Source organism: Aegilops tauschii, chromosome 5 (genome assembly GCF_002575655.3).
Source record: "Aegilops tauschii subsp. strangulata cultivar AL8/78 chromosome 5, Aet v6.0, whole genome shotgun sequence".
Taxonomy (NCBI): domain Eukaryota; kingdom Viridiplantae; phylum Streptophyta; class Magnoliopsida; order Poales; family Poaceae; genus Aegilops; species Aegilops tauschii.
In genome coordinates this window covers 337,199,591-337,224,368 of record NC_053039.3, presented here as the reverse complement: position 1 = coordinate 337,224,368, position 24,778 = coordinate 337,199,591, and the positions used below count along the sequence as shown (strand labels likewise).

General features: G+C 44.8%; 2 protein-coding genes across 4 annotated transcripts in view; one reads left to right on the top strand and one right to left on the bottom strand.

Annotated features, from left to right (window-relative positions):
* Positions 1 to 16,319: 16,319 nt before the first annotated feature.
* The window catches only part of LOC141023412 (uncharacterized), a 13,637-nt gene continuing 5,178 nt past the window's right edge, over positions 16,320 to 24,778 (top strand). Inside the window, exon 1 of the mRNA XM_073500331.1 lies at positions 16,320 to 16,538. Within this exon, the coding sequence (XP_073356432.1) occupies positions 16,451 to 16,538 (88 nt within the window). The 5' untranslated portion in view covers positions 16,320 to 16,450. The remainder of the gene's footprint in view (positions 16,539 to 24,778) is intronic.
* Positions 17,226 to 24,778, bottom strand: part of LOC109758708 (uncharacterized) — a 27,295-nt gene continuing 19,742 nt past the window's right edge. For 2 of the 3 annotated variants that reach the window (XM_045228915.2, XM_045228917.2), the window contains exons 11-12: positions 17,679 to 17,858; positions 17,226 to 17,590 (exon numbers count right to left, since the gene is read on the bottom strand). The gene's annotated coding sequence lies outside the window, so the exon portion shown is untranslated. Of the gene's footprint in view, positions 17,609 to 17,678; positions 17,859 to 24,778 lie in introns of all 3 variants that reach the window. The other variant, XM_045228916.2, reaches the window with a different exon arrangement.

The window sequence follows — 24,778 nt, the reverse complement described above, 5'->3', positions numbered from 1 at the left end:
CGTGGCAATCCCGCAGGGCTTCGCCAAGCACCGCGGGAGAGGAGGAGGAAGAAGAGGGGTAGGGCTGCGCCAAAAAGGAGACGTTCTCATGTCTTGGGCAGCCCCAAACCTCAAATATATATAGGGGAGGGGGAGGGCTGCGCCCCCCATCTAGGGTTTCCCCCCCAAGGGGTGCGGCCAGCCCTAGATGGGGCTTGGGGGGCGGCCAAAGGGGGGAGGAGTGCCTCCCAAGTCAAGTGGAGGCCCTCCCCCTTAGGGTTTCCCCTCTCCCATGCGCATGGGCCTTGGGGGGCTGGTGCCCCTGGCCCATTAAGGCTAGGGCGCCCCCTTACAGCCCATGCTGCTGTATTGGACGTGGTGGAACATTTTCCGGACCTCCGGACCCCTCCGGAATCCTCCGGAACCTTCTGGAAGCTTCCCGGTACAATACCGAAAAACCCGAACTTTTCCCGGAACCCGAACAACAACTTTCCATATATAAATATTTACCTCCGGACCATTCCGGAACTCCTCGTGACGTCCGGGATCTCATCCGGGACTCCGAACAACATTCGGTAACCACATACATACTTTCCCTATAACCCTAGCGTCATCGAACGTTAAGTGTGTAGACCCTACGGGTTCGGGAACCATGCAGACATGACCGAGACGTTCTCCGGTCAATAACCAACAGCGGGATCTGGATACCCATGTTGGCTCCCACATGTTCCACGATGATCTCATCGGATGAACCACGATGTCGGGGATTCAATCAATCCCGTATTCAATTCCCTTTGTCTAACGGTATGTTACTTGCCCGAGATTCGATCGTCGGTATCCCTATACCTTGTTCAATCTCGTTACCGGCAAGTCTCTTTACTCGTTCCGTAACTCACATCATCCCGTGATCAACTCCTTGGTCACATTGTGCACATTATGATGATGTCCTACCTCGATTCGTGCCAACCCAACAGACACTTCCGGAGATACCCGGAGATCGTGGTGGAGAATATTTAAGTCACGAGTTTGGTACACACTTAAGGAAATGCGGAATAGTTTCACAACTCACGCCGCCTGGAACACCTCAGAGAAATGGTGTGTCCGAACGTCGTAATCGCACTCTATTGGATATGGTGCGATCTATGATGTCTCTTACCGATTTACCGCTCTCATTTTGGGGCTATGCTTTAGAGACTGCCGCATTCACTTTAAATAGGGCTCCGTCGAAATCCGTTGAGACGACACCGTATGAATTATGGTTTGGGAAGAAACCTAAGCTGTCGTTTCTAAAAGTTTGGGGATGCGATGCTTATGTCAAGAAACTTCAACCTGAAAAGCTCGAACCCAAATCGGAAAAATGCGTCTTCATAGGATACCCTAAGGAAACTATTGGGTATACCTTCTACCTCAGATCCGAAGGCAAGATCTTCGTTGCCAAGAACGGGTCCTTTCTGGAGAAGGAGTTTCTCTCGAAAGAATTGAGTGGGAGGAAAGTGGAACTTGATGAGGTGATAGTCACCCCTTCCGTGCCGGAAAGTAGCGCAGCGCGGGAAAATGTTCCTGTGGTGCCTACACCGACTGGGGAGGAAGTTAATGATGATGATCATGAAGCTTCGGATCACTGAACTTCGTAGGTCCACAAGGACACGTTCCGCACCAGAGTGGTACGGCAACCCTGTCCTGGAAATTATGTTGTTAGACAACGGTGAACCTTCGAACTATGAAGAAGCGATGGCGGGCCCGGATTCCGACAAATGGCTAGAAGCCATGAAATCCGAGATAGGATCCATGTATGAAAACGAAGTATGGACTTTGACTGACTTGCCCGATGATCGGCGAGCCATAGAAAACAAATGGATCTTTAAGAAGAAGACGGGCGCGGATGGTAATGTGACCATCTATAAGGCTCGACTTGTCGCTAAGGGTTATCGACAAGTTCAAGGGGTTGACTACGATGAGACTTTCTCACCCGTAGCGAAGCTGAAGTCCGTCCGAATCATGTTAGCAATTGCCGCATACTATGATTATGAGATATGGCAGATGGACGTCAAAACGGCATTCCTTAACGGCTTCCTTAAGGAAGAGTTGTATATGATGCAGCTGGAAGGTTTTGCCGATCCTAAGAATGCTAACAAAGTATGCAAGCTCCAGCGCTCAATCTATGGGCTGGTGCAAGCATCTCGGAGTTGGAACATTCGCTTTGATGAGATGATCAAAGCGTTTGGGTTTACACAGACTTATGGAGAAGCCTGTGTTTACAAGAAAGTGAGTGGGAGCTCTGTAGCATTTCTCATATTATATGTGGATGACATACTATTGATGGGAAATGATATAGAATTCTTGGAAAGTATAAAGGCCTATTTGAATAAGTGTTTTTCAATGAAGGACCTTGGAGAAGCTGCTTATATATTAGGCATCAAGATCTATAGAGATAGATCAAGACGCCTCATTGGTCTTTCACAGAGTACATACCTTGACAAGATATTGAAAAAGTTCAATATGGATCAGTCCAAGAAGGGGTTCTTGCCTGTATTGCAAGGTGTGCAGTTGAGCACGGCTCAATGCCCGACCACGGCAGAAGATAGAGAAAAGATGAGTGTCATCCCCTATGCCTCGGCCATAGGGTCTATTATGTATGCCATGCTGTGTACCAGACCTGATGTAAACCTTGCCGTAAGTTTGGTAGGAAGGTACCAAAGTAATCCCGGCATGGAACACTGGACAGCGGTCAAGAATATCCTGAAGTACCTTAAGAGGACTAAGGATATGTTTCTCGTTTATGGAGGTGACGAAGAGCTCGTCGTAAAGGGTTACGTCGACGCTAGCTTCGACACAGATCTAGATGACTCGAAGTCACAAACCGGATACGTGTATATTTTGAATGGAGGAGCAGTAAGCTGGTGCAGTTGCAAGCAAAGCGTCGTGGCGGGATCTACATGTGAAGCGGAGTACATGGTAGCCTCGGAGGCAGCACAGGAAGCAGTCTGGATGAAGGAGTTCATTACCGACCTAGGGGTGATACCCAATGCGTCGGGCCCGATGACTCTCTTCTGTGACAACACTGGAGCTATTGCCCTTGCGAAGGAGCCCAGGTTTCACAGGAAGACCAGGCATATCAAGCGTCGCTTCAACTCCATTCGTGAAAGTGTTCAAAATGGAGACATAGATATTTGTAAAGTACATACGGACCTGAATGTAGCAGATCCGTTGACTAAACCTCTCCCTAGAGCAAAACATGATCAACACCAGGACGCAATGGGTGTTCGATTCATCACAATGTAACTAGATTATTGACTCTAGTGCAAGTGGGAGACTGTTGGAAATATGCCCTAGAGGCAATAATAAATGGTTATTATTATATTTCTTTGTTCATGATAATTGTCTATTGTTCATGCTATAATTGTGTTATTCGGAAATCGTAATACATGTGTGAATACATAGACCACAACGTGTCCCTAGTAAGCCTCTAGTTGACTAGCTCGTTGATCAACAGATAGTCACGGTTTCCTGACTATGGACATTGGATGTCATTGATAACGGGATCACATCATTAGGAGAGTGATGTGATGGACAAGACCCAATCCTAAGCATAGCATAAAAGATCGTGTAGTTTCGTTTGCTAGAGCTTTTCCAATGTCAGGTATCTATTCCTTAGACCATGAGATCGTGCAACTCCCGGATACCGTAGGAGTGCTTTGGGTGTGTCAAACGTCACAACATAACTGGGTGACTATAAAGGTACACTGCGGGTATCTCCGAAAGTGTCTGTTGGGTTTGCACGGATCGAGACTGGGATTTGTCACTCCGTGTGACGGAGAGGTATCTCTGGGCCCACTCGGTAATGCATCATCATAATGAGCTCAATGTGACTAAGGCGTTAGTCACGGGATCATGCATTGCGGTACGAGTAAAGAGACTTGCCGGTAACGAGATTGAACAAGGTATTGGGATACCGACGATCGAATCTCGGGCAAGTAACATACCGATTGACAAAGGGAATTGTATACGGGATTGATTGAATCCTCGACATCGTGGTTCATCCGATGAGATCATCGTGGAACATGTGGGAGCCAACATGGGTATCCAGATCCCGCTGTTGGTTATTGACCGGAGAGGCGTCTCGGTCATGTCTGCATGTCTCCCGAACCCGTAGGGTCTACACACTTAAGGTTCGGTGACGCTAGGGTTGTAGAGATATGAGTATGCGGAAACCCGAAAGTTGTTCAGAGTCCCGGATGAGATCCCGGATGTCACGAGGAGTTTCGGAATGGTCCGGAGGTGAAGAATTATATATAGGAAGTCCAGTTTCGGCCACCGGGAAAGTTTCGGGGGTTATCGGTATTGTACCGGGACCACCGGAAGGGTCCCGGGGGTCCACCGGGTGGGGCCACCTATCCCGGAGGGCCCCATGGGATGAAGTGGGAAGGGAACCAGCCCTTAGTGGGCTGGGGCGCCCCCCATGGGCCTCCCCCCTGCGCCTAGGGTTGGAAACCCTAGGGTGGGGGCGCCCCACTTGACTTGGGGGGTAAGTTACCCCCCTTGGCCGCCCCCCCCCCATCTAGATGGGACTTGGCCGGCGCCCCCTCCTCCCAGGGGGCCTATATAAAGGGGGGGAGGGAGGGCAGTAGTACTACAGCCTTGGGCGCGTCCCTCCTCCCCTGCTACACCTCTCTCTCTCTCGCAGAAGCTCGGCGAAGCCCTGCCGACATCCCGCTACATCCACCACCACGCCGTCGTGCTGCTGGATCTCCATCAACCTCTCCTTCCCCCTTGCTGGATCAAGAAGGAGGAGACGTCGCTGCACCGTACGTGTGTTGAACGCGGAGGTGCCGTCCGTTCGGCACTCGGTCATCGGTGATTTGAATCACGGCGAGTACGACTCCGTCAACAACGTTCATTGGAACGCTTCCGCTCGCGATCTACAAGGGTATGTAGATGCACTCCTTTCCCCTCGTTGCTATTATACTCCATAGATGGATCTTGGTGAGCGTAGGAAAATTTTAAAATTCTGCTACGATCCCCAACAGAAGCTTCTCTTAAAATAATTATCCCCTTGTAATAAGTTCATCTGGTATCCGTGGACGTGGTTCCGACCATGTTTCTCCTTGATTCCGTTTCTCGTGCAAGTTTGAGCACTTGTCTTCTGCAGGGCAATACCCTAGTCCAACCTTTACCTTGATCTGTCGTCGAGTATTACCCCCTGGTATCTCGAGATTATCATGGAACTGCATAACTTCTTATGAGTTCTTCATCAAGTGCTACATTCTCACTGATTCCAATTTTCCACGGGCTCTGAGTTATTAGTCACTCGAGAACACCGATAAGTGAATCGATTCCGCACTCCGATTCAATAACTCTAAGTAATTCTTGTTGCTTACAAGTTTAATAATCCTTCAAGTCATTCCTAGCCTTATCGGCTATATCATTATCGTGCAAACTTTTTAACTGTGCTACCCGGTCCTTCCCGGAACACAACTTCTGATGATGAGCTAAGCTTACGTCGATCTTCCTCGTCATATCAGTTCGCCTTGAACAACAAGCTTGATTTCAAGTTTTGTCCTACCCATGGTTCCAATAACCTTCCGCTTCATCATTCCTTTGACTTGATGTCGTCGCTGATTGATTACATCTTCATGAAATCTCTCGACAAATGTGTCGTGATCATCATCAACCTTATGAGCTCTTCCAGGATATCAATTGAGTTCATGATGAGAAATACCATCCTTGCCCTGATGATTGGTGTTATCTTTGACCACTTTATTGCCTTCCGTTTAACACAAACTTGTTCGTGTTTTGTGTTATACCTTGAGATCCTTGCTATCCAGCATTTGTTCGTCTTTACCTTGGGGTATTACCATCTTTTATGTCAAGAATGTCGTGAGAATTTCACCACCTCTTAAGAATTCTTGATACAGGTGATACCTTTTGCCATATCCATTCATTCCTTGGTCTCCATGTTATTTCTAACCGGAAAACCGACAATCGAACTATGATGTGCGACTTCAAAACTTCTAGCAACCCTATTGCTTCGAAGTTAATGGTCGATATTTCATTCTTAGACCATTGGTTATCGAACCACCATTCTAACATTGATCATGCTACTTAAGCCCATATTTCGGGTGCACCTTTCAACCAATGTTTAACTGTGTATGTTTTCCTCGAGCATACATCATTATATCATTTGATCTGACTAATGTTATCTCCTTGTTCACATAATTGTGGAAAACCATCTTTTGGAAGTCTCGATGAATTGTCGCTGAGTTCATCAGCTACCACCTTTTCCCTTCATTGGTTTAATGATGAGCTTTTGTTTCGGAACCAGCTTTCGTAGTAATTTTCCCGAGAATCTTACAATGTCGTCTCGTCAACTTGTTTGCACCTTTTCTTCTCAGGGATCCTGAGTCTGTGGTATCCTGACACCAATCAGATCTGAATCTCGGTCAGATATGATGGTTGGAGCATTTTCCAAGAATCATAGCATTGGTCTTTATATAACCCAGTAGGGTGATATCATGCCTAGAGGCCCTATTGTTATAGATTCCTTTTCAGCAAGGTTATACATTCTACCATGAGGAAATTATAAGACTTATTCTATAAGTTGTTTCCGATGGATCCTTTGTATCCAAAGTTTGACCCTTGCTTGAAGACCATGCCAATGTTATCTCGAAGCATGTCTGTGGTACTCCGATCTTCAATAAAAACATTTGAAGCACAATGCTAAATTTTCGTTATCAATTATTCAAACACCGTTGTTTGGGTAATGTCATGAACTTCCTCTTCCCTAACCTAAATGGTTCTCTTCTAACCATTGTCCTTGGGAAGGATATACCCCTGAAATATGTGTTTAAACACATTTTCCTTTCCATTGTTCTGTTTAAGCTGATAATCATATTTTCCTTTCCATTGGTTGGTTTAACATTTCTGGTGATCATTATGATCTAAGCAGTATTAATTCCCTGCTTGTGCAAACACCTCGGTGTACAACTCTGTCAGTAAGACCCTGTTACTATTGTTGGTGACATTCCGGTAACCATCGATGGACGAGAACTTTGCCTATTGGTCCGCCTCGTTTCAACGAGCAGGAAAATGGTTCTCTTCATCCCTCGCCCTTGGTACCGACGATGTTGCTGACGTATAACCGACAGGCTACCCTCTGACATGCCTTGCTATCATGACCGTGCAAGATGTCACCGCTTTTTCTACCTTTATTCCGTATGATGGGCCCATAACCCACAGTTCCACAGGATCGAAACCTGACTCTTCTTTACAACCCGGATTCTAATGTATCCTGTGCACCTAGCTTCGTATGTAATTCATGAGCCACCTTCCTAGTGATCTATTCTAGTATCAGACGCAATAATTTTTGTTGTTGTTGCTCTGAACCCCTTTCACCTTTTGATTAGGCATCGAATGATAGCCTGCCCGTTAAAACTTCCCATGCAACCTTCATACTTTGCTCTCGATGTTCTATTAAGTTTCAACTCGAGAGATACTTTCGCCTCATTCCCTGAATTGTTAACCAGATAATTAACCCTATAAGGGTCAGTTCTCCCGATGTTACTCTTTACTTACCGACTTAAATCTCGGGACGAGATTTCTTGTAGTGGAGGAGAATTGTGACGCCCGGATAACTAAGCTAAAGTAATCCTCTGCTAATGAGGCCACGTCACCACTGTTACTGTTGATAATCTCACTTAGATTCAAAACCGGTTCAAATTCAAAATTTAAAATAAAGTCAAAAATAATATTTCTACAAACTGCCAAACTAAAATGTTTACAATATTCTATAAATCCCCTGATCTTTTGACATGTTGAAACCAACATCGTTTGACTCACCAATTAATTCCTAGGAAATATAAAGTGGTCCAATAATAACCAAAATAGCCTTTTCAAAATTAAATAAATCTTTAGGTATTTCCAAACCGCTTAAAACTTTGTGGGCCTCTTCAAAAAAATTGTGCTTGATTTAGGTGACACGTTTTGTATTCAACAAAATTCAATTGGTATTTAATTAAAATGCAAAACAGTGGAGAAAATACAAAACAGAAAATAAAAGGAGAAAAGGCCTAAACTAGTACTTTCCTAGTGGGCTCTAGTTGTGCACATGGCCCAACCCACTCCCAGCCTTTTTCCCTGCCACGTACAGGGGGAGGCAGGGGCCATGGCGTGGCAGCCATCTCACGGCACGCACCATGGCCGGATGGCCACCACGTCGCCTCCCTCGGCCTATAAAGGCGCCCACCGAAACCCTAACCCCCATCTCGCTCAGTGCCCCTGGATCCCCCGTCGTCCCCCTCCTCTTCCGCTTGAATTTGAGCTCGAACAACTCGTGGTCACCGCTGCCTCACCGTCGTTACCACGGCCACCGTCGTCGCCAACCCGTGGGAGCATGTCCAGGAGCTCCGTCATCCTCGTCTTGTCTCCTACGCCACTGGATCAAGGCCGAGGTGCACCGGTGACGCCGTCCGCATCGATCCCCTTCGTCGGATATCGCCACTGCCCCTCGTCGATCCGCTCCACCCCGAGCCTCTCCGGCCTTCACGAGCCCGCCTCGAGCTTCACTATGAGCTCCCGGTCCTCTATGACCTCTTTCCCCTCTCCTCCGTATCCCCTAGCATGTCTCCCGCTTGTTGCCGTAGCCGCCGCCCGCCATGGCCGAAGCTAGCTCCGTGCCTGCGCCCTGACCGAAACGACCCTCACCCGGCTACGCCCCCGTGCGTGCGCGCCCGCTCGTGGCCGCGCCCCGACGCGCCCGTCGTCGCCCGTGCCACCGCGGCTGCTCCTGGCCGCCCTATTTGCGCCTCCCTCCCGCGTACGTGCCGCTGCTGATGATCTACTGCCGCTGGCTACCTGCTGCTGATACTCTGCTGCGTTGCTCTGCCCGCTGCCCACTGCTACTTACTGCTGCTGCTCTATACTGCTCCATGCTACTTGCTGCTGCCCTTTGTGGCTGCCGCTGCGTATTGCTGCTCCCGTAGTGCCGCTGCGTAGTGCCGTTGCCTGCTGCAGCATGTTCTTGCGGCTGGCCATGGTCAAGGCCATGGCCGTGGTTGATGTGCGCTAGGTGTGTGTGCGTAAGTGTGTGTGGGGGGTTTAGTTAGAATAGGATTAGTTTAGAACTAACCCTAGTGCTAGTTTAGTTTAATATAAAGCAATGGCACGTGGTCTCATTTTAATCTAGACACTAGTTAATTTATGTGACAATGACATGTGGGCCACATTGTCCTATTGACTAGTCAAAAGTTGACTAGGTTGGCTGGGTTGACTGCACTTTAGAATTTAATATTCGAATTTAAAACAATTCCAGAAAATTAGAAAATCATTTAAAAACTTTGGAAAATTAATATAAAATAAACCGTAGCTCAGATGAAAATGTTTTCTATATGAAAGTTGCTCAGAACGACGAGACGAATCCGAATACACAGCCCGTTCGTCCGCCACACATCCCTAGCATAGCAAACACGCAACTTTCCTCTCTGATTCATTTGTCCGAAAACGCGAAACACCGGGGATTCTTTCCCGGATGTTTTCCCCACTTCACCAGTATCACCTATTACAGCGTTAGGTCACCTCTAGACTGCGTATTGCCATGTTACGCTTTGTGAGGCTTTGATTGCTCTATTATTTATTGTGTTTCCCCTCCGTTACTTCTTTCCGGTAGACCCAGAGACTGCCGGCGACCCCAGTTCGACTACGGTGTTGACGATCCCTCCTTGCCAGAGCAACCAGGCAAGCCCCCCCTTGATCACCAGATATCGCCTATTCTTCTCTATACTGCTTGCATTAGAGTAGTGTAGCATGTTACTGATTTGGGTCAATCCTATTCTGTTGCATAGCCTGTCATTGTTGCTACAGTTGTTACCCTTACCTGCTATCCTACTGCTTAGTATAGGATGCTAGTGTTCCATTAGTGGCCCTACACTCTTGTCTGTCTGCCATGCTATACTACTGGGCCGTGATCACTTCGGGAGGTGATCACGGTTATATACTATATACTTTATATACATGACACATGTGGTGACTAAAGTCGGGTCGGCTCGTTTAGTACCCGCAAGTGATTCTGATGAGGGGGCTGAAAGGACAGGTGGCTCCATCCCGGTAGAGGTGGGCCTGGGTTCCTGACGGCCCCTGACTGTTACTTTGTGGCGGAGCGACAGGGCAGGTTGAGACCACCTAGGAGAGAGGTGGGCCTGGCCCTGGTCACTTCGCGGATACTTAACACGCTTAACGAGATCTTGGTATTTGATCTGAGTCTGGCCATTTGGTCTATACGCACTAACCAACTACGCGGGAACAGTTATGGGCACTCGACGTCGTGGTATCAGCCGAAGCCTTCGTGACGTCAGCGACTGAGTGGCGCGCGCCGGATTGGACTGGAACGCCTACTAGGCTAGGTCTGCTTTCGGCCGCGTTCGCAACGTGCAGGTGTGCAATGGGCGATGGGCCCAGACCCCTGCGCCATAGGATTTACACCGGCGTGCTGACCTCTCTATTGTGCCTAGGTGGGGCTGCGACGTGTTGATCTTCCGAGGCCGGGCATGACCCAGAAAAGTGTGTCCGGCCAAATGGGATCGAGCGTGTTGGGTTATGTGGTGCACCCCTACAGGGAAGTTTATCTATTCGAATAGCTGTGTCCCTCGGTAAAGGACGACCTGGAGTTGTACCTTGACCTTATAACAACTAGAACCGGATACTTAATAAAACACACCCTTCCAAGTGCCAGATACAACCCGGTGATCGCTCTCTAACAGGGCGACGAGGAGGGGATCGCCGGGTAGGATTATGCTATACGATGCTACTTGGAGGACTTCAATCTACTCTCTTCTACATGCTGCAAGATGGAGGTGGCCAGAAGCGTAGTCTTCGACAGGATTAGCTATCCCCCTCTTATTCTGGCATTCTGCAGTTCAGTCCACTGATATGGCCCTTTACACATATACCCATGCATATGTAGTATAGCTCCTTGCTTGCGAGTACTTTGGATGAGTACTCACGGTTGCTTTTCTCCCTCTTTTCCCCTTTCTATACTTGGTTGTCGCAACCAGATGCTGGAGTCCAGGAGCTAGAGATCCCGAGGATGATTCTACATGGAGTTCGGCTTTGAGGAGTAGTTAGGAGGTCCCAGGCAGGAGGCCTTGCCTCTTCGATCGTTGCTACTTTTGTGCTAGACTTCTTAAGGCAAACTTGTTTAACTTATGTCTGTACTCAGATATTGTTGCTTCCGCTGACTCGTCTATGATCGAGCACTTGTATTCAAGCGCTCGAGGCCCCTGGCTTGTATTACTGCTTGTATGACTTATTGTTATTTTTAGAGTTGTGTTGTGATATCTTTCCGTGAGTCCCTGATCTTGATCGTACACGTTGCGTGTATGATTAGTGTACGGTCAAATCGGGGGCGTCACACCTTAATTCCTTTTATATCACGGTTTCCCTAAATCTTAAAAACTTCATCCACACAAAACTCAACAAGAACTCGTGAAATAAGTTAGTATAAACCAATGCAAAAACTTTATCATTCTCTACTGTAGCAAAACACTAAAATTATTATCCAACATTGCATACTAAATGCCTCTGCATATTTAATACTCCTATTCTCAAATAGAATCATTAAACAAGCAAACATATATAAACAATGCAAACATAACAGTAATCTGCCAAAACAGTACAGTCTGTAAAGAATGCAAGAGTATCAATACTTATTCAACTCCAAACATTATGAAAATTTAACACACTGTAGAAAATTTATCAGAGCTTATTGTGCAAAAAGTTTCAACATTTTATCATATTCTGACCTTTCTAGGGAATTTTTGCAACAGCGGTAAACTTTCTGTTTTGCAACAACAACATGTAGACTTGCAAAATAAGCATGACAAAGACTATAATTGACATTTTTATTGAAAATAAAGATGCAAAATATTATTCTAAATAACAGAAAGAAAATCAAAACAAAATAAAATGATGATCCAAGTAAAACACATATCATGTGACGAATGAAAACATAGCTCCAAGTGAGGTTACCGATAATGTTGGAGACGAAAGAGGGGATGCCTTCTGGGGCATCCCCAAGCTTAGTTGCTTGGATCTTCCTTGAATATCATCTTGGGGTGCCTTGGGCATCCCCAAGCTTAGGGTCTTGTCACTCCTTATTCTCCTCATATCGACATCTCACCCAAAACTTGAAAACTTCAATCACACAAAACTTAACGGAACTTCGTGAGATAGGTTAGTATGATAAAGAGCAAAACCATTTCAATTTGGTACTGTCAAAGATAAGATTCATAATTGTTTCCACACAATTCTTACTGTATCATACCATTTCCACAATTTATATTGAGAAATATAAGCCATAGAAACTAGAAAACAAGCAAACTATGCATCGAAAACAGAATCTATCAACAATAGAAGAGTCTGTAATGATCTGCAGAATAACCATACTTCTGCTACTCCAAAAATTCTGAAATATTAGAACCACGTGAGCAATTTGTATATTAATCTTCTTCAAAAAGAATCAACTCAAAATCACGCTTCTGTTAAAAATGAGAATTATTTTCGTGAGAGCATAAGTTTCTGTTTTTCAGCAAGATCAAATCAACTAACACCCAACACGATCCCAAAGGCTTTACTTGGCACTTTATTGAAATAAAAACAATAAAACATGATTAGTACAGTAGCATAATAATGTGAACACACAAAAACAGTAGGTAAAAGTGTTGGGTTGTCTCCCAACAAGTGCTTTCCTTTAATGCCTTTTAGCTAGGCATGATGAGTTCAACGATGCTCGCATAAAAGTAAAGAATTAAAACATAACAAGACCATCATGAATCACATGGCAAGCACATTTAAGTCTAACCCACTTCCTATGCATAGTGATTTTGTGATCAAACAACTAATGGGAACAAGAATCAACTAGCATAGGAAGGCAAAACAAGCATAACTTCAAAACTTTCAAAACATAGAGAGGAAATTTGATATTATTGCAATTCCTACAAGCATGAGTTCCTCCCTCATTATAATTTTCAGTAGCATCATGAATGAATTCAACAATATAACTATCACATAAAGCATTCTTTTCATGACCCACAAGCATAGAATTTTTACTACTCTCCAAATAAGCAAATTTATTCTCATGAATAGTAATGGGAGCAAACTCAACAAAGTAACTATCATGGGATTGAAAATTAAAATCATGATGAAAAGTTTCATGCTTATAATTATTCTTTATTGCATACATGTCATCACCATAATCATCATAGATAGCAACTTTGTTATCATAGTCAATTGAAGCCTCTTCCGAAATAGTGGATTCATCACTAAATAAAGTCATGACCTCTCCAAATCCACTTTCATAATTATTACAACAATATTCAACACCCTCCAAAATAGTGGAATCATTAGTACCTAGAGTTGACACTCTTCTAAACCCACTTTCATCAATATAATCATCATAAATAGGAGGCATGCTTTCATCATAATAAATTTTCTCATCAAAACTTGGGGGAGTAAAAATATCATGTTCATCAAATATAGCATCCCCAAGCTTGTAGCTTTGCATATCATTAGCATCATGGATATTCAAAGAATTCATACTAACAACATTGCAATCATGCTCATCATTAAAATATTTTGTGCCAAACATTTTATTGACTTCTTCTTCTAACAATTGAGCACAATTTTCCGAACCATCATTTTCAAGAAAGATATTATAAAGATGATCAATGATATGATGCAACCTCAATTCCATTTTTATGTAGTTTTCCTTATAAACCAAACTAGTGATAAACCAAGAAACTAAAATATTCAATTGCAAGATATAAAGATATACCTTCAAGCACTCACATCCCCGGCGACGGCGCCAGAAAAGAGCTTGATGTCTACTATGCAACTTTATTCTTGTAGACACGTGTTGGGCCTCCAAGCGCAGAGTTTTGTAGGACAGTAGCCATTTTCCCTCAAGTGGATGACCTAAGGTTTATCAATCCATGAGAGGTGTAGGATGAAGATGGTCTCTCTCAAATGACCCTGCAACCAAATACAAGAAATCTCTTGTGTCCCCAACACACCCAATACAATGGCAAATTGTATAGGTGAACTAGTTCGGCGAAGAGATGGTGATAAAAGTGTAATATGGATGGTAGAAATATATTTTTATAATCTGAATAAATAAAAACAGCAAGGTAGCAAATAGTAAACGGGCACAAAAACGATATTCAATGCTTAAAAATGAGGCCTAGGGTCCGTACTTTCGCTAGTGCAATCTCTCAACAATGCTAATATAATTGGATCATATAACCATCCCTCAAAGTGCGATGAAGAATCACTCCAAAGTTCCTATCTAACGGAGAACATAAGAATAAATTGTTTGTAGGGTACGAAACCACCTCAAAGCTATTCTTTCTATTCGATCTATTCAAGAGTTCGTACTAAATTAATATAAAGCTATTCTTTCCATTCGATCTATCCTAGAGTTCGTACTAAAATAACACCAAAGCAAATTCATATTCATAGTACTCAATCCAACGAAGAACTTCAAAGAGTGCCCCAAGATTTCTACCAGAGAAACAAAGACAAGAACATGCATCAACCTCTATGCATAGATTACCCCAATGTCACCTTGGGAATCCGCGAGTTGAGTGCCAAAACATATATCAGGTGAATCAATACGATACCCCATTGTCACCGCGAGTATTTAATTGCAAGACATATATCAAGTGCTCTCAAATCCATAAAAGTACTCAATCCGATAACAACGAAATCTCAAAGGGAAAACTCAATTCATCACAAGATAGAGAGGGGAAAACACCATATGATCCGACTATATTAACAAAGCCCGCGATACATCAAGATCATGACATCTCAAGAACACGAGAGAGAGAGAGGTTAAACACATAGCTACTGGTACAAACCCTCAGCCCCGAGGGTGGACTACTCCCTCCTCATCGTGGTGGCCGCCGGGATGATGAAGATGGCAACCGGAGATGATTCCCCCTCCGGCAGGGTGCCGTAAAGTGTCTAGATTGGTTTTCGGTGGCTAAAGAGCCTTGCAGCGGCGGAACTTCTGATCTAGGTTAACCCCGAGGGTTTTCGAAATATTTGTGAATTTATAGAGTAAAGAGGGGGTGCGGGAGGCCACCGAGGTGGGCACAACCCACCTGGGCGCGCCTGGGCCCCCAGGCGCGCCTTGGTGGGTTGTGCCCCCCTCGGGGCGCCCCCGAGGTGCTGCTCTGGCCCATCCTGGGTGTTCTAGTCCATAAAAAATCTCCAAAAAGTTTCACGGTGTTTGGACTCCGTTTGATATTGATTTCCTGCGATGTAAAAAACAAGCAAAAACAACAACTGGCATTGGGCGCTAGGTCAGTAGGTTAGTCCCAAAAAATGGTATAAAGTTGCTATAAAATGATTGTAAAACATTCAAGAATGATATTAAAACAACATGAACACTTCATAAATTATAGATACGTTGGAGACGTATCAGGGGCTCGGGCGCGGGGCAGGGGCCGGCGCGGCGACGGCGTGGTCGGGGGCAGGGGCGCTGGGCGACGACGACGAGGAGCGTGCGGTGACGGCGTCGAGGGCTCGGGGCAGGGGCGGCGCGGCGACGGCGTCGGGGCAGGGGCGCGCGCGGCGACGAGGGCTCGGGGCAGGTGCAGCGCGGCGACAGCGTCGAAGGCAGGGCGACGACGGGGCAGAGGGGCAGCCTGGCGGCGTCGTCGGAGGGATCGAAGACGAACTGTATGAAAATTTCTAAGTGTTTGCTTATAGATGAGGAAACAAAGAACAAACAAAAGGAAACCAATAAAGAAACGAAAGAAAACCCAAGAAAGGGAACAAGAAAAGCGAAGAAAAAAGATGCAAAAAAGAAAAAAAAAACAGGAAAGAAACAAAGAAAACCATTGAAAATATTCTGTGAAAACCGAGAAGAAACGAAAAAACGTGTGAAAAACAAAATAGAACTACAGTTATAATAAAAAACCAAAGAAAACCGGTGGAAAATAAAGAGAACCACCAAAAACACAAAAACAAAAAACCCCTGAAAAACAAAATAAAACTAAAGTTATAATATAAAAACCAAAGAAAACCGGTAGAAAAACAAAAAGAACCACAAAAACAAAAAACCTGTGAAAAACAAAATAAAACTAAAGGTATAATAAAAAACGGAAGAAAACCGGTGGAAAAAAATAAAAAGAAACACAAAAAACACAAAAACAAAAAACCCGAAGGAAACCTGTAGCGAACGAACCTTACTCGATCGAGTCGCTATGGGCCGGCCCTCTCGAACTGCGCCTGAAGCGAGAGCAGGTTCCATCTCGCGTGAAGCGAGATAGCTATCGCACAAGTGCATGGTGGTTGGGATTTCTTTGTTTTTTTTACCCGTTGGACTACAAAAATAAAGTTTTATTTTCCAGTCGTTTGCTTTCTCCTCGCACAGTTTGTGGCGCTGTCCTTAGGGCTAGGGCAATTGAGCGATGGCGGCATGCGGCTGTGCCCTAACGCTAGCACCTCAGTTCCCCAAATTCAGTCTGCGCTCGATCGACACACGCGACAGGGCTTGAATTTCTTCGGTTAGTCTCTCTCTCTCTCTGCGAAAAGTCTCCTGATCTCCTTCAATCGACAGTTATTTTGGGGGGAATCCACATCTTTGATTTAGATAGAATTAATTTCTATATACTATTTTGTTTTTACCAGTTACCCTTGCTAATTTGTACTATTAGATAGGAAGTAATAGAAAGTTAAAACATGAATCCACTAGCTCATCGTAAATTTGGGTAGTAATTGGTTTGATTTATAATGAGTTGCGTTCGTGTGTTCATGAAGGTGAAAACCATTTGTTTGTTTTACATATAATCTTCCATCATCGTCTCTTCGCCCACCCCTATACCAAAATCTTGGCGAACTGGGGTCTTGTCCTCTTAGCGCTTAGCGGGGATTTTATATTACAATTACAGTTACAATTTGTTTGCTCATTGACTGCACGCTCCCTTTCTCTTTCCGCGACGTGACATACAAGGGGTGTTCGTGCTGGCTGTTAAAAATCACACTGTGCCAGAATGAGTGCCTTTCGGACTAGGACATGCCCCCCATCAGGCAGGTTCAACGAGCAAACAAATTGAATGAGTGCAGTCCCTCCCAAAGCTCCGGCTTGGAGTGTAGAGAGGGTATCAAAAGCTCTTGACCCGGCCACCCGAGGCAACAAATTCAATGGAGAGTCAGAATACAGTGAAACGTGGGGACCAAGTGTGAGGTGCTTGTTTGAAATGTGCAGAGAGTAACGCAATTATAAGTCCAAAGGAAAATAGAATTGTTGCCAGCCAAGTTGGCAGTATCATTACATATGAGTTGGCCAAGTCTCACAGGTCACAAGGCTCTGATACGAAGTAGAATTGTGGAACTCTCCTGAATGGTACGTATTACATCCGATGCACACATTGTATGTATAGAGAGTACAGGTGTGTAGGAGCAAGGGGCGACACATTCAGTGGCACTCAGTCAGCAGCTACTCCACTGGTCGACTTCAACACCAACTAGGCACGAGCTGACTCCAGACAACCTTGAACAACGCGAGCTCTGTATAGGCACAGATACGCAATCTGACCTCCTCCACACAAGTTCAACACTTTAAAAGAGACAAGTTCTGGTTTAGAGAATTCACATGTCAAAATCTCGATTCTTAAATTGTAAGTAAAATATAGCTAGCTGCTCACCTCCTCCACACAAGTTCAACACTTCATGACTAATATGCATGGTTGCCATGGCATCGTCATACTGAATCCACAACTCACCCTCTTGCTTGACCCAAGCAATGTAGTGTCCCGAATCTGGGGTATCCCCATTGTGTCTCACCACAGCTATCAGATCGTACATGCCAGTCAGTGAAGGTCCATCTGCACATGACTAACAAGAGCTTAGGTTAGAGTTGGTCGTGCATGATGTGAAGCAAATGCTAACCATGTACCCACATCCACACACGTGGACACAAATCAAAATTTTAAGTTGTACTATGTCTGCCATGTGCCTTTGAGAACACACACAAGGAGTTTTGAGGAACAAGGCCTTGCGCCTTTTTTCCGTTTCTTGCCTCTCAACCAACACAAACCTATTACAGTGCTTTATATAACACATGCCCACACACGTCCAGCCACACCGGCTTGACCCAAGTACCACTCTCCACTAGCTACAACACACGATGAACGCTGCTCTGTTTTTGTGCCAACAGAATGACTGCCTTTTGGACTAGGACACGCCCTACATCAGGCAGGTTCAATGACACTGCAGTAGCGGTCATCGGGTCTGTCTTTGTCCACGGCGGCATCAGCGTGGCGTGTTACGTACCTACATTGGTTTTGTCAACGTCGGTTCAACAATCACCAGCAACCAGATCGTCTTTTGCAGTGCAACCGGTGTTTGCCTGATCAGGTTACTACCGCGAGGCATCAACAATAAGGTTTTCAAATTCCATGGACGGGTTGGGTGGGTATATGGGCCGGCTCAACTCGGGCCAGCATGCTAGCATGCGGGCCTCATCATTGGCAGGGGATTCATTATGTTTTTGATGTGAAAGGCTGGTGCTCTGCCCATGTCATATAGGTAATAAAAGGAGAAAAGGTGTACAAGAGTTATTAACAAGCCTAGAAAAAACTGGATAACAAAGTTACATCTCCCTCAAGCACTAACAACCAGCGTAAAGGCCAAATGCTTTTGGTTTAGGTCCTCCATTACTAGATAGGAGGATCCATTATGTTGCCCATAGGGTTCATGTGGAATCGTCCTCTCAAGTAAAAAGTGGTGGAGGTGAATATTTAAGGGAGGTGGCGGACGCCTCTGCAGACAAGGACCGCCATTGTTGCCTTCTGTAGCCAAACAAGCTGGCGGCTATACAGAAGCAGGGGTAGGGAGCAGTGAGAGGGGAAGGTACAGGCGCCAAACCTAACGCGCCGGCACTGGCAGCGGGTGCTGTGCTGCAGAAGATGCCAGCATCAGTTCAGTGTGTATATCCTGTGCAGCACGGTTGAGTAATGTGAGGTGGAGCCTATTGTGGTGATTCAGTAGCCGGGGATTGTCCCTGTTCAGCAGCAGAATGGTGGAACTGCCGGTTCTTCCAAAACGGTTAACGTGACCACACGACCAAAAACAAGAGTGAAAATTCAAGATCAAGTGCTTCAGATGCAACCTCAAGGGCATGTGTCTATTGAGTGTATAGCTGTGCTATGCCATATTTGCGAGTCTCCGGAGCACGATTAGGAAGCATGCCGGATTTTAAGGCTACCAAAACCCATGGTCTTTATGTACATGCTCAAGACGAGCTTATGTTCTTCGAGATGCTGCACTCCACCTCGTTTCTTACAAGGCAAGAGAACTCACTGACGGGAATTGTTCGTGCATCTGGGGGACTCTACTGCTGCAACGGCCGCCGAGCTAGAGTAGCTAATCACAGTGGATCAATTTCAGTGGGATGTACGTCACGACAATGAGTTCAAATTGCAATTTCAATCAAATCTAGAGCTCACTCAGATTATCACATTGGCCAGGTCAACGTGCAAAATACTGCATGCTCTCTAAAGTTTAACCAATGGTCCTTGAAGGTAGATTATAATAAATGGTACTTGAAGGATCTGTGTGTGCTTGATCAGCGGTGTCCCTCCAGACCTTTGAGGGGATTATCTCGGTTTGTGTGGTGTAGGCTCCCTCACTGGTAAAACTCAGATGACGGGCATGGCTTTCACTTGGCAGCACAGAATTTTCTGTGCCCTAGTGCCGATGGTTGAGCCGGCTTTTCTTGTAGAAGAGAGGGATTTTGTGTCCAAAGAAAGTGGCTACAAAGCCCAGTTTTGAAGTGGAAGCTCGTGTGGGTAATATATATAGACCGTGATTCAGACATGCCTGATGATATGACAAGAGAAGGAGGAAGAAATTGAATGTGAAGGTCAAGATAATCGCAGTGGCAAGCAGTTTAAGAGTGATAAGTCGCTCACCACTCCTCAGCTCCACCTACCTGGGTAAATATGCTGAGCTCCTGGATGATCCAGTTCAATAGTTGGAGTCCACGCTGGCAAATCCGCATGTTGTGGAGTCTCCCCTTTCTACGATCCGGAATTCCCAGCAAATCCTTGACTCCTCGAATACGATGGGATTTCACACCTGGCGAATCTTTCACTCTACCTCCTCTGACTAAGACTATAGAATGTTCCTGTGAATTATGACCTTCACCTGGAATGTGAGCAAATATATCATGTCGATTGCTCAACCGTACTTTTGCTATCTTACGTAGAGCTGAATTAGGTTTTTTTGGTGTTCTCGTCGAAACACGCAGGCATACTCCTCAACTATTCCGATTCCAGCAAACGGAGGCCGTTAGGTCAAAGCCGTAGCGCGCGCCCTGTAGTTTTGAAGCAGGGCGAGACAACTTTAGCTAGGAGCCTCTTTTCCTTCTGCCCAGCTCCCCGAAAACAACGTTCGACTTGCATGTGTTAAGCATATAGCTAGCGTTCCTTCTGAGCCAAGATCAAACTCAGATTTTGACTATGATTGGACCGAACAGTGGTAGAACCTGGTGAACCGGGCCTACTCCTGCTCCTTCGGTGACGTTTCCCTTGCTTGTGTCGACACATGCTCGTGCATCGCACATGGTGCCATACCATCTTTGGGCAGACTTGGTTGAGGAGAATTGAGCAGCTTGAGGCAGGGTTGACCCTGCTTTGGTTAACAGCTCGGGGAGGGGGAGGGAGGTTGCAAATATATCAGAAGGGCACAAACCCAAGTTTTTACAGGGGTTGATAGTATCATAAGAGGGGCGAGGGTGGACTACCCTGACCTAACCACAAGGCAGTCAAGCCACCCATCCACATCATCCCTGGCGGATGCAGGCAGCTGATGCCTCCAGAGGACATCGTCCTCATGACACAAGCTCCTAAGGCGTGTGACAGAGGGCACGTCGCCATTGAATACGATCCCGTTGGGGTGCTTCCAAAGCCACGAACAGCATAGCAGCAAAAACATGGACGCAAAACGACCGGGGACAGCAGGGGCAAGAAGCACATGATGCAATGATCGCACAGACGCCCCATCCTCCATCGGACACCCAAGAGAGGACCAGAAAGTCCGGGCAAAAGGACACCAGAAGACCATGTGATCTGCCGTCTCGCATCTGGCAGTGCAGAGGGGGCAGCCAGCCTCAGCCACAGTGATGATGTGCTTCCGCAGGAGGACGCTCCTAGTGTGGATCCGGTCCTGAACCAGCAACCACCCGAAGAACTGGACAGCGATGAGTGCAGCTCTTCCAAATGAAGTCATGGAAGGGAGCAGCCACCCCACTGAAAGTGCACAGGCAGTACATCTTGGCAGAGCAAAGATCATTGGGCGAGGAGCAGCGCCCGAGCACCCTCACATCTGGCCCAAGCAAACTTGTGCGCCTTCGCTGTCCTCACTGCTCATGGCTGGCACGCCGGTGATGTTGCCTATTGACAGTCCTTAAGCTGGTAGAGGGCTGTTACCTGCCTCGGCTCTGAACTCTGATGGTGCCCAAGGTGGTGCGGGCTGCCTTAGCACCGACAGCCTCGGACAGGGGTAGGGAGTCTGCATATCCTCGGTCAGCGGTGTTTGGTCCGGTTCTGGTTGAGCTGGGTCTCCTCCGTTTCTGACTCCGCCCCGTGCGATGATGGTCACTCCTCAATAGTGAGGAGCACTGCGTGGGGAGAATTGGCTGGCAGGGACACGGGGTTATGCAGCATGTCAACTTTGGCAATCATGGACGCGGCAGCGGTGGCTGCCGTGATCATCCCTGATGTGGCTGTGGGCCCGCAGATGAGCAACCACATTGTGGCGCAGCTTGACAGTGACAAGACACCCATGAATCGTGCCAAGCAGATTGCAAAGCTCCTGGACATCGAGCACATGACAAGTACAAAATTTAATAAAAAAGAATGTAGTTATATCTGTTCCTGATGATCTCATAGCTACTACGGCGGTTAAATTAGAGGTTACCCTTGGCATAAATAGCAAAGTTGCTAGTTCTATTCATGAGATCAAAGACACGGAGATTGACCAGGTGGTTGTGCTGTTGAACAGGTTGACCACAACTAAAACAAGTAATGAGGAAGACGGTCCTCATGGTTTGTTGCTTCCCAAAACTAAGTAATCTCTGTAGTGACCTAGCGTGGATGAGGGGTCACTAGTAGAAAACAGGGCTTAGGTCACAGGGCAGTTTTCACATTAGCCCCGGTTCAGTCACGAACCGGGACTAATGTGAGCATTGGTCCCGGTTCGTATGGACCCTTTGGTCCCGGTTGGTGGTACAAACCGGGACCAATGGGCCACGCTCCTGGCCCACCACCCTTTAGTCCCGGTTCATACCACAAACCGGGACTAAAGGGCTGGTCCTAGTTGCGGCCAGTGTTTAGTCCCACCTCGCCAAACGAAGGGCGCTCACACCAGTTTATAAGCCCGTCCCTCTCTGCCTTTTAAAGTGAAAATAGATGCCCTTATACAGGAAATTTGACCTAAATTCACAGTAAATTTCATAGAAATTTATTATGAATTTAGGTTGAATTTTCTCTATAAGCGCATCTATTTTCATTTTTTATATTTATAAAATAAATAAACCTTAATAAAATAAATAAAACTAAATAAACCTTAATAAAATAAAACAAAATAAACTATAGTAACTACAATAAATAAACCTTAATTAATTAAGTAAAAATAGCAGCAAGTAAAATAAATAAAAATAGCAGCAGTAAAATAAATAAAAATAAAACAATTAAAGTAAAAGACATAACTAATTAGAAATAAAATAAATAAGTTTTTTGTTGTAAGTAGAAAGAAAACCTTTTCAGAGTTCATTTGAAATGCTTTTCAATTTTAGGGTCTTATAGCTCAAAATAATTAGTAAATGCATGAAAAATAACAAATGAAGTCAGAAAGGATTGACAAATGATGATGTAGCTTTGAATGGTGCATTTTGAACACACAAAAAGTCAGGAGTTCAAATAAGTTTAAAAAAATGAAATCCCTTTGTAACAGACGAGTTTCCGGATGAAATCCTGATACTTTGAAAGAGATTGTCCGTTTTGTACACGAAGTGCATCCAGTTTTTGCCGTAACCCTCTCAACTTTTTTGCACATGCTATGTGTATCAAATGATGATATCATGCCAACTTTCAACCTTTTCAGAGTTCATTTGAAATGCTTTTCAATTTTAGGGTCTTATAGCTCAAAATAATTAGTAAATGCATGAGAAATAACAAATGAAGTCAGAAAGGATTGACAAATGATGATGTGGCTTTGGATGGTGCATTTTGAACACACAAAAAGTCAGGAGTTCAAATAAGGTTTAAAAAATGAAATCCCTTTGTAACAGACGAGTTTCCGAATGAAATCCTGATACTTTGAAAGAGATTGTCCGTTTTGTACACGAAGTGCATCCAGTTTTTGCCGTAACCCTCTCAACTTTCTTGCACATGCTATGTGGATGAAATGATGATATCATGCCAACTTTCAACCTTTTCAGAGTTCATTTGAAATGCTTTTCAATTTTAGGGTCTTATAGCTCAAAATAATTAGTAAATGCATGAGAAATAACAAATGAAGTCAGAAAGGATTGAAAAATGATGATGTGGCTTTGAATGGTGCATTTTGAACACACAAAAAGTCAGGAGTTCAAATAAGTTTAAAAAATGAAATCCCTTTGTAACAGACGAGTTTCCGGATGAAATCCTGATACTTTGAAAGAGATTGTCCATTTTGTACACGAAGTGCATCCAGTTTTTGCCGTAACCCTCTCAACTTTTTGCACATGCTATGTGGATGAAATGATGATATCATGCCAACTTTCAACCTTTTCAGAGTTCATTTGAAATGCTTTTCAATTTTAGGGTCTTATAGCTCAAAATAATTAGTAAATGCATGAGAAATAACAAATGAAGTCAGAAAGGATTGACAAATGATGATGTGGCTTTGGATGGTGCATTTTGAACACACAAAAAGTCAGGAGTTCAAATAAGGTTTAAAAAATGAAATCCCTTTGTAACAGACGAGTTTCCGAATGAAATCCTGATACTTTGAAAGAGATTGTCCGTTTTGTACACGAAGTGCATCCAGTTTTTGCCGTAACCCTCTCAACTTTCTTGCACATGCTATGTGGATGAAATGATGATATCATGCCAACTTTCAACCTTTTCAGAGTTCATTTGAAATGCTTTTCAATTTTAGGGTCTTATAGCTCAAAATAATTAGTAAATGCATGAGAAATAACAAATGAAGTCAGAAAGGATTGAAAAATGATGATGTGGCTTTGAATGGTGCATTTTGAACACACAAAAAGTCAGGAGTTCAAATAAGTTTAAAAAATGAAATCCCTTTGTAACAGACGAGTTTCCGGATGAAATCCTGATACTTTGAAAGAGATTGTCCATTTTGTACACGAAGTGCATCCAGTTTTTGCCGTAACCCTCTCAACTTTTTGCACATGCTATGTGGATGAAATGATGATATCATGCCAACTTTCAACCTTTTCAGAGTTCATTTGAAATGCTTTTCAATTTTAGGGTCTTATAGCTCAAAATAATTAGTAAATGCATGAGAAATAACAAATGAAGTCAAAAAGGATTGACAAATGATGATGTGGCTTTGAATGGTGCATTTTAAACACACAAAAAGTCAGGAGTTCAAATAAGATTTAAAAAATGAAATCCCTTTGTAACAGACGAGTTTCCGGATGAAATCCTGATACTTTGAAAGAGATTGTCCGTTTTGTACACGAAGTGCATCCAGTTTTTGCCATAACCCTCTCAACTTTCTTGCACATGTTATG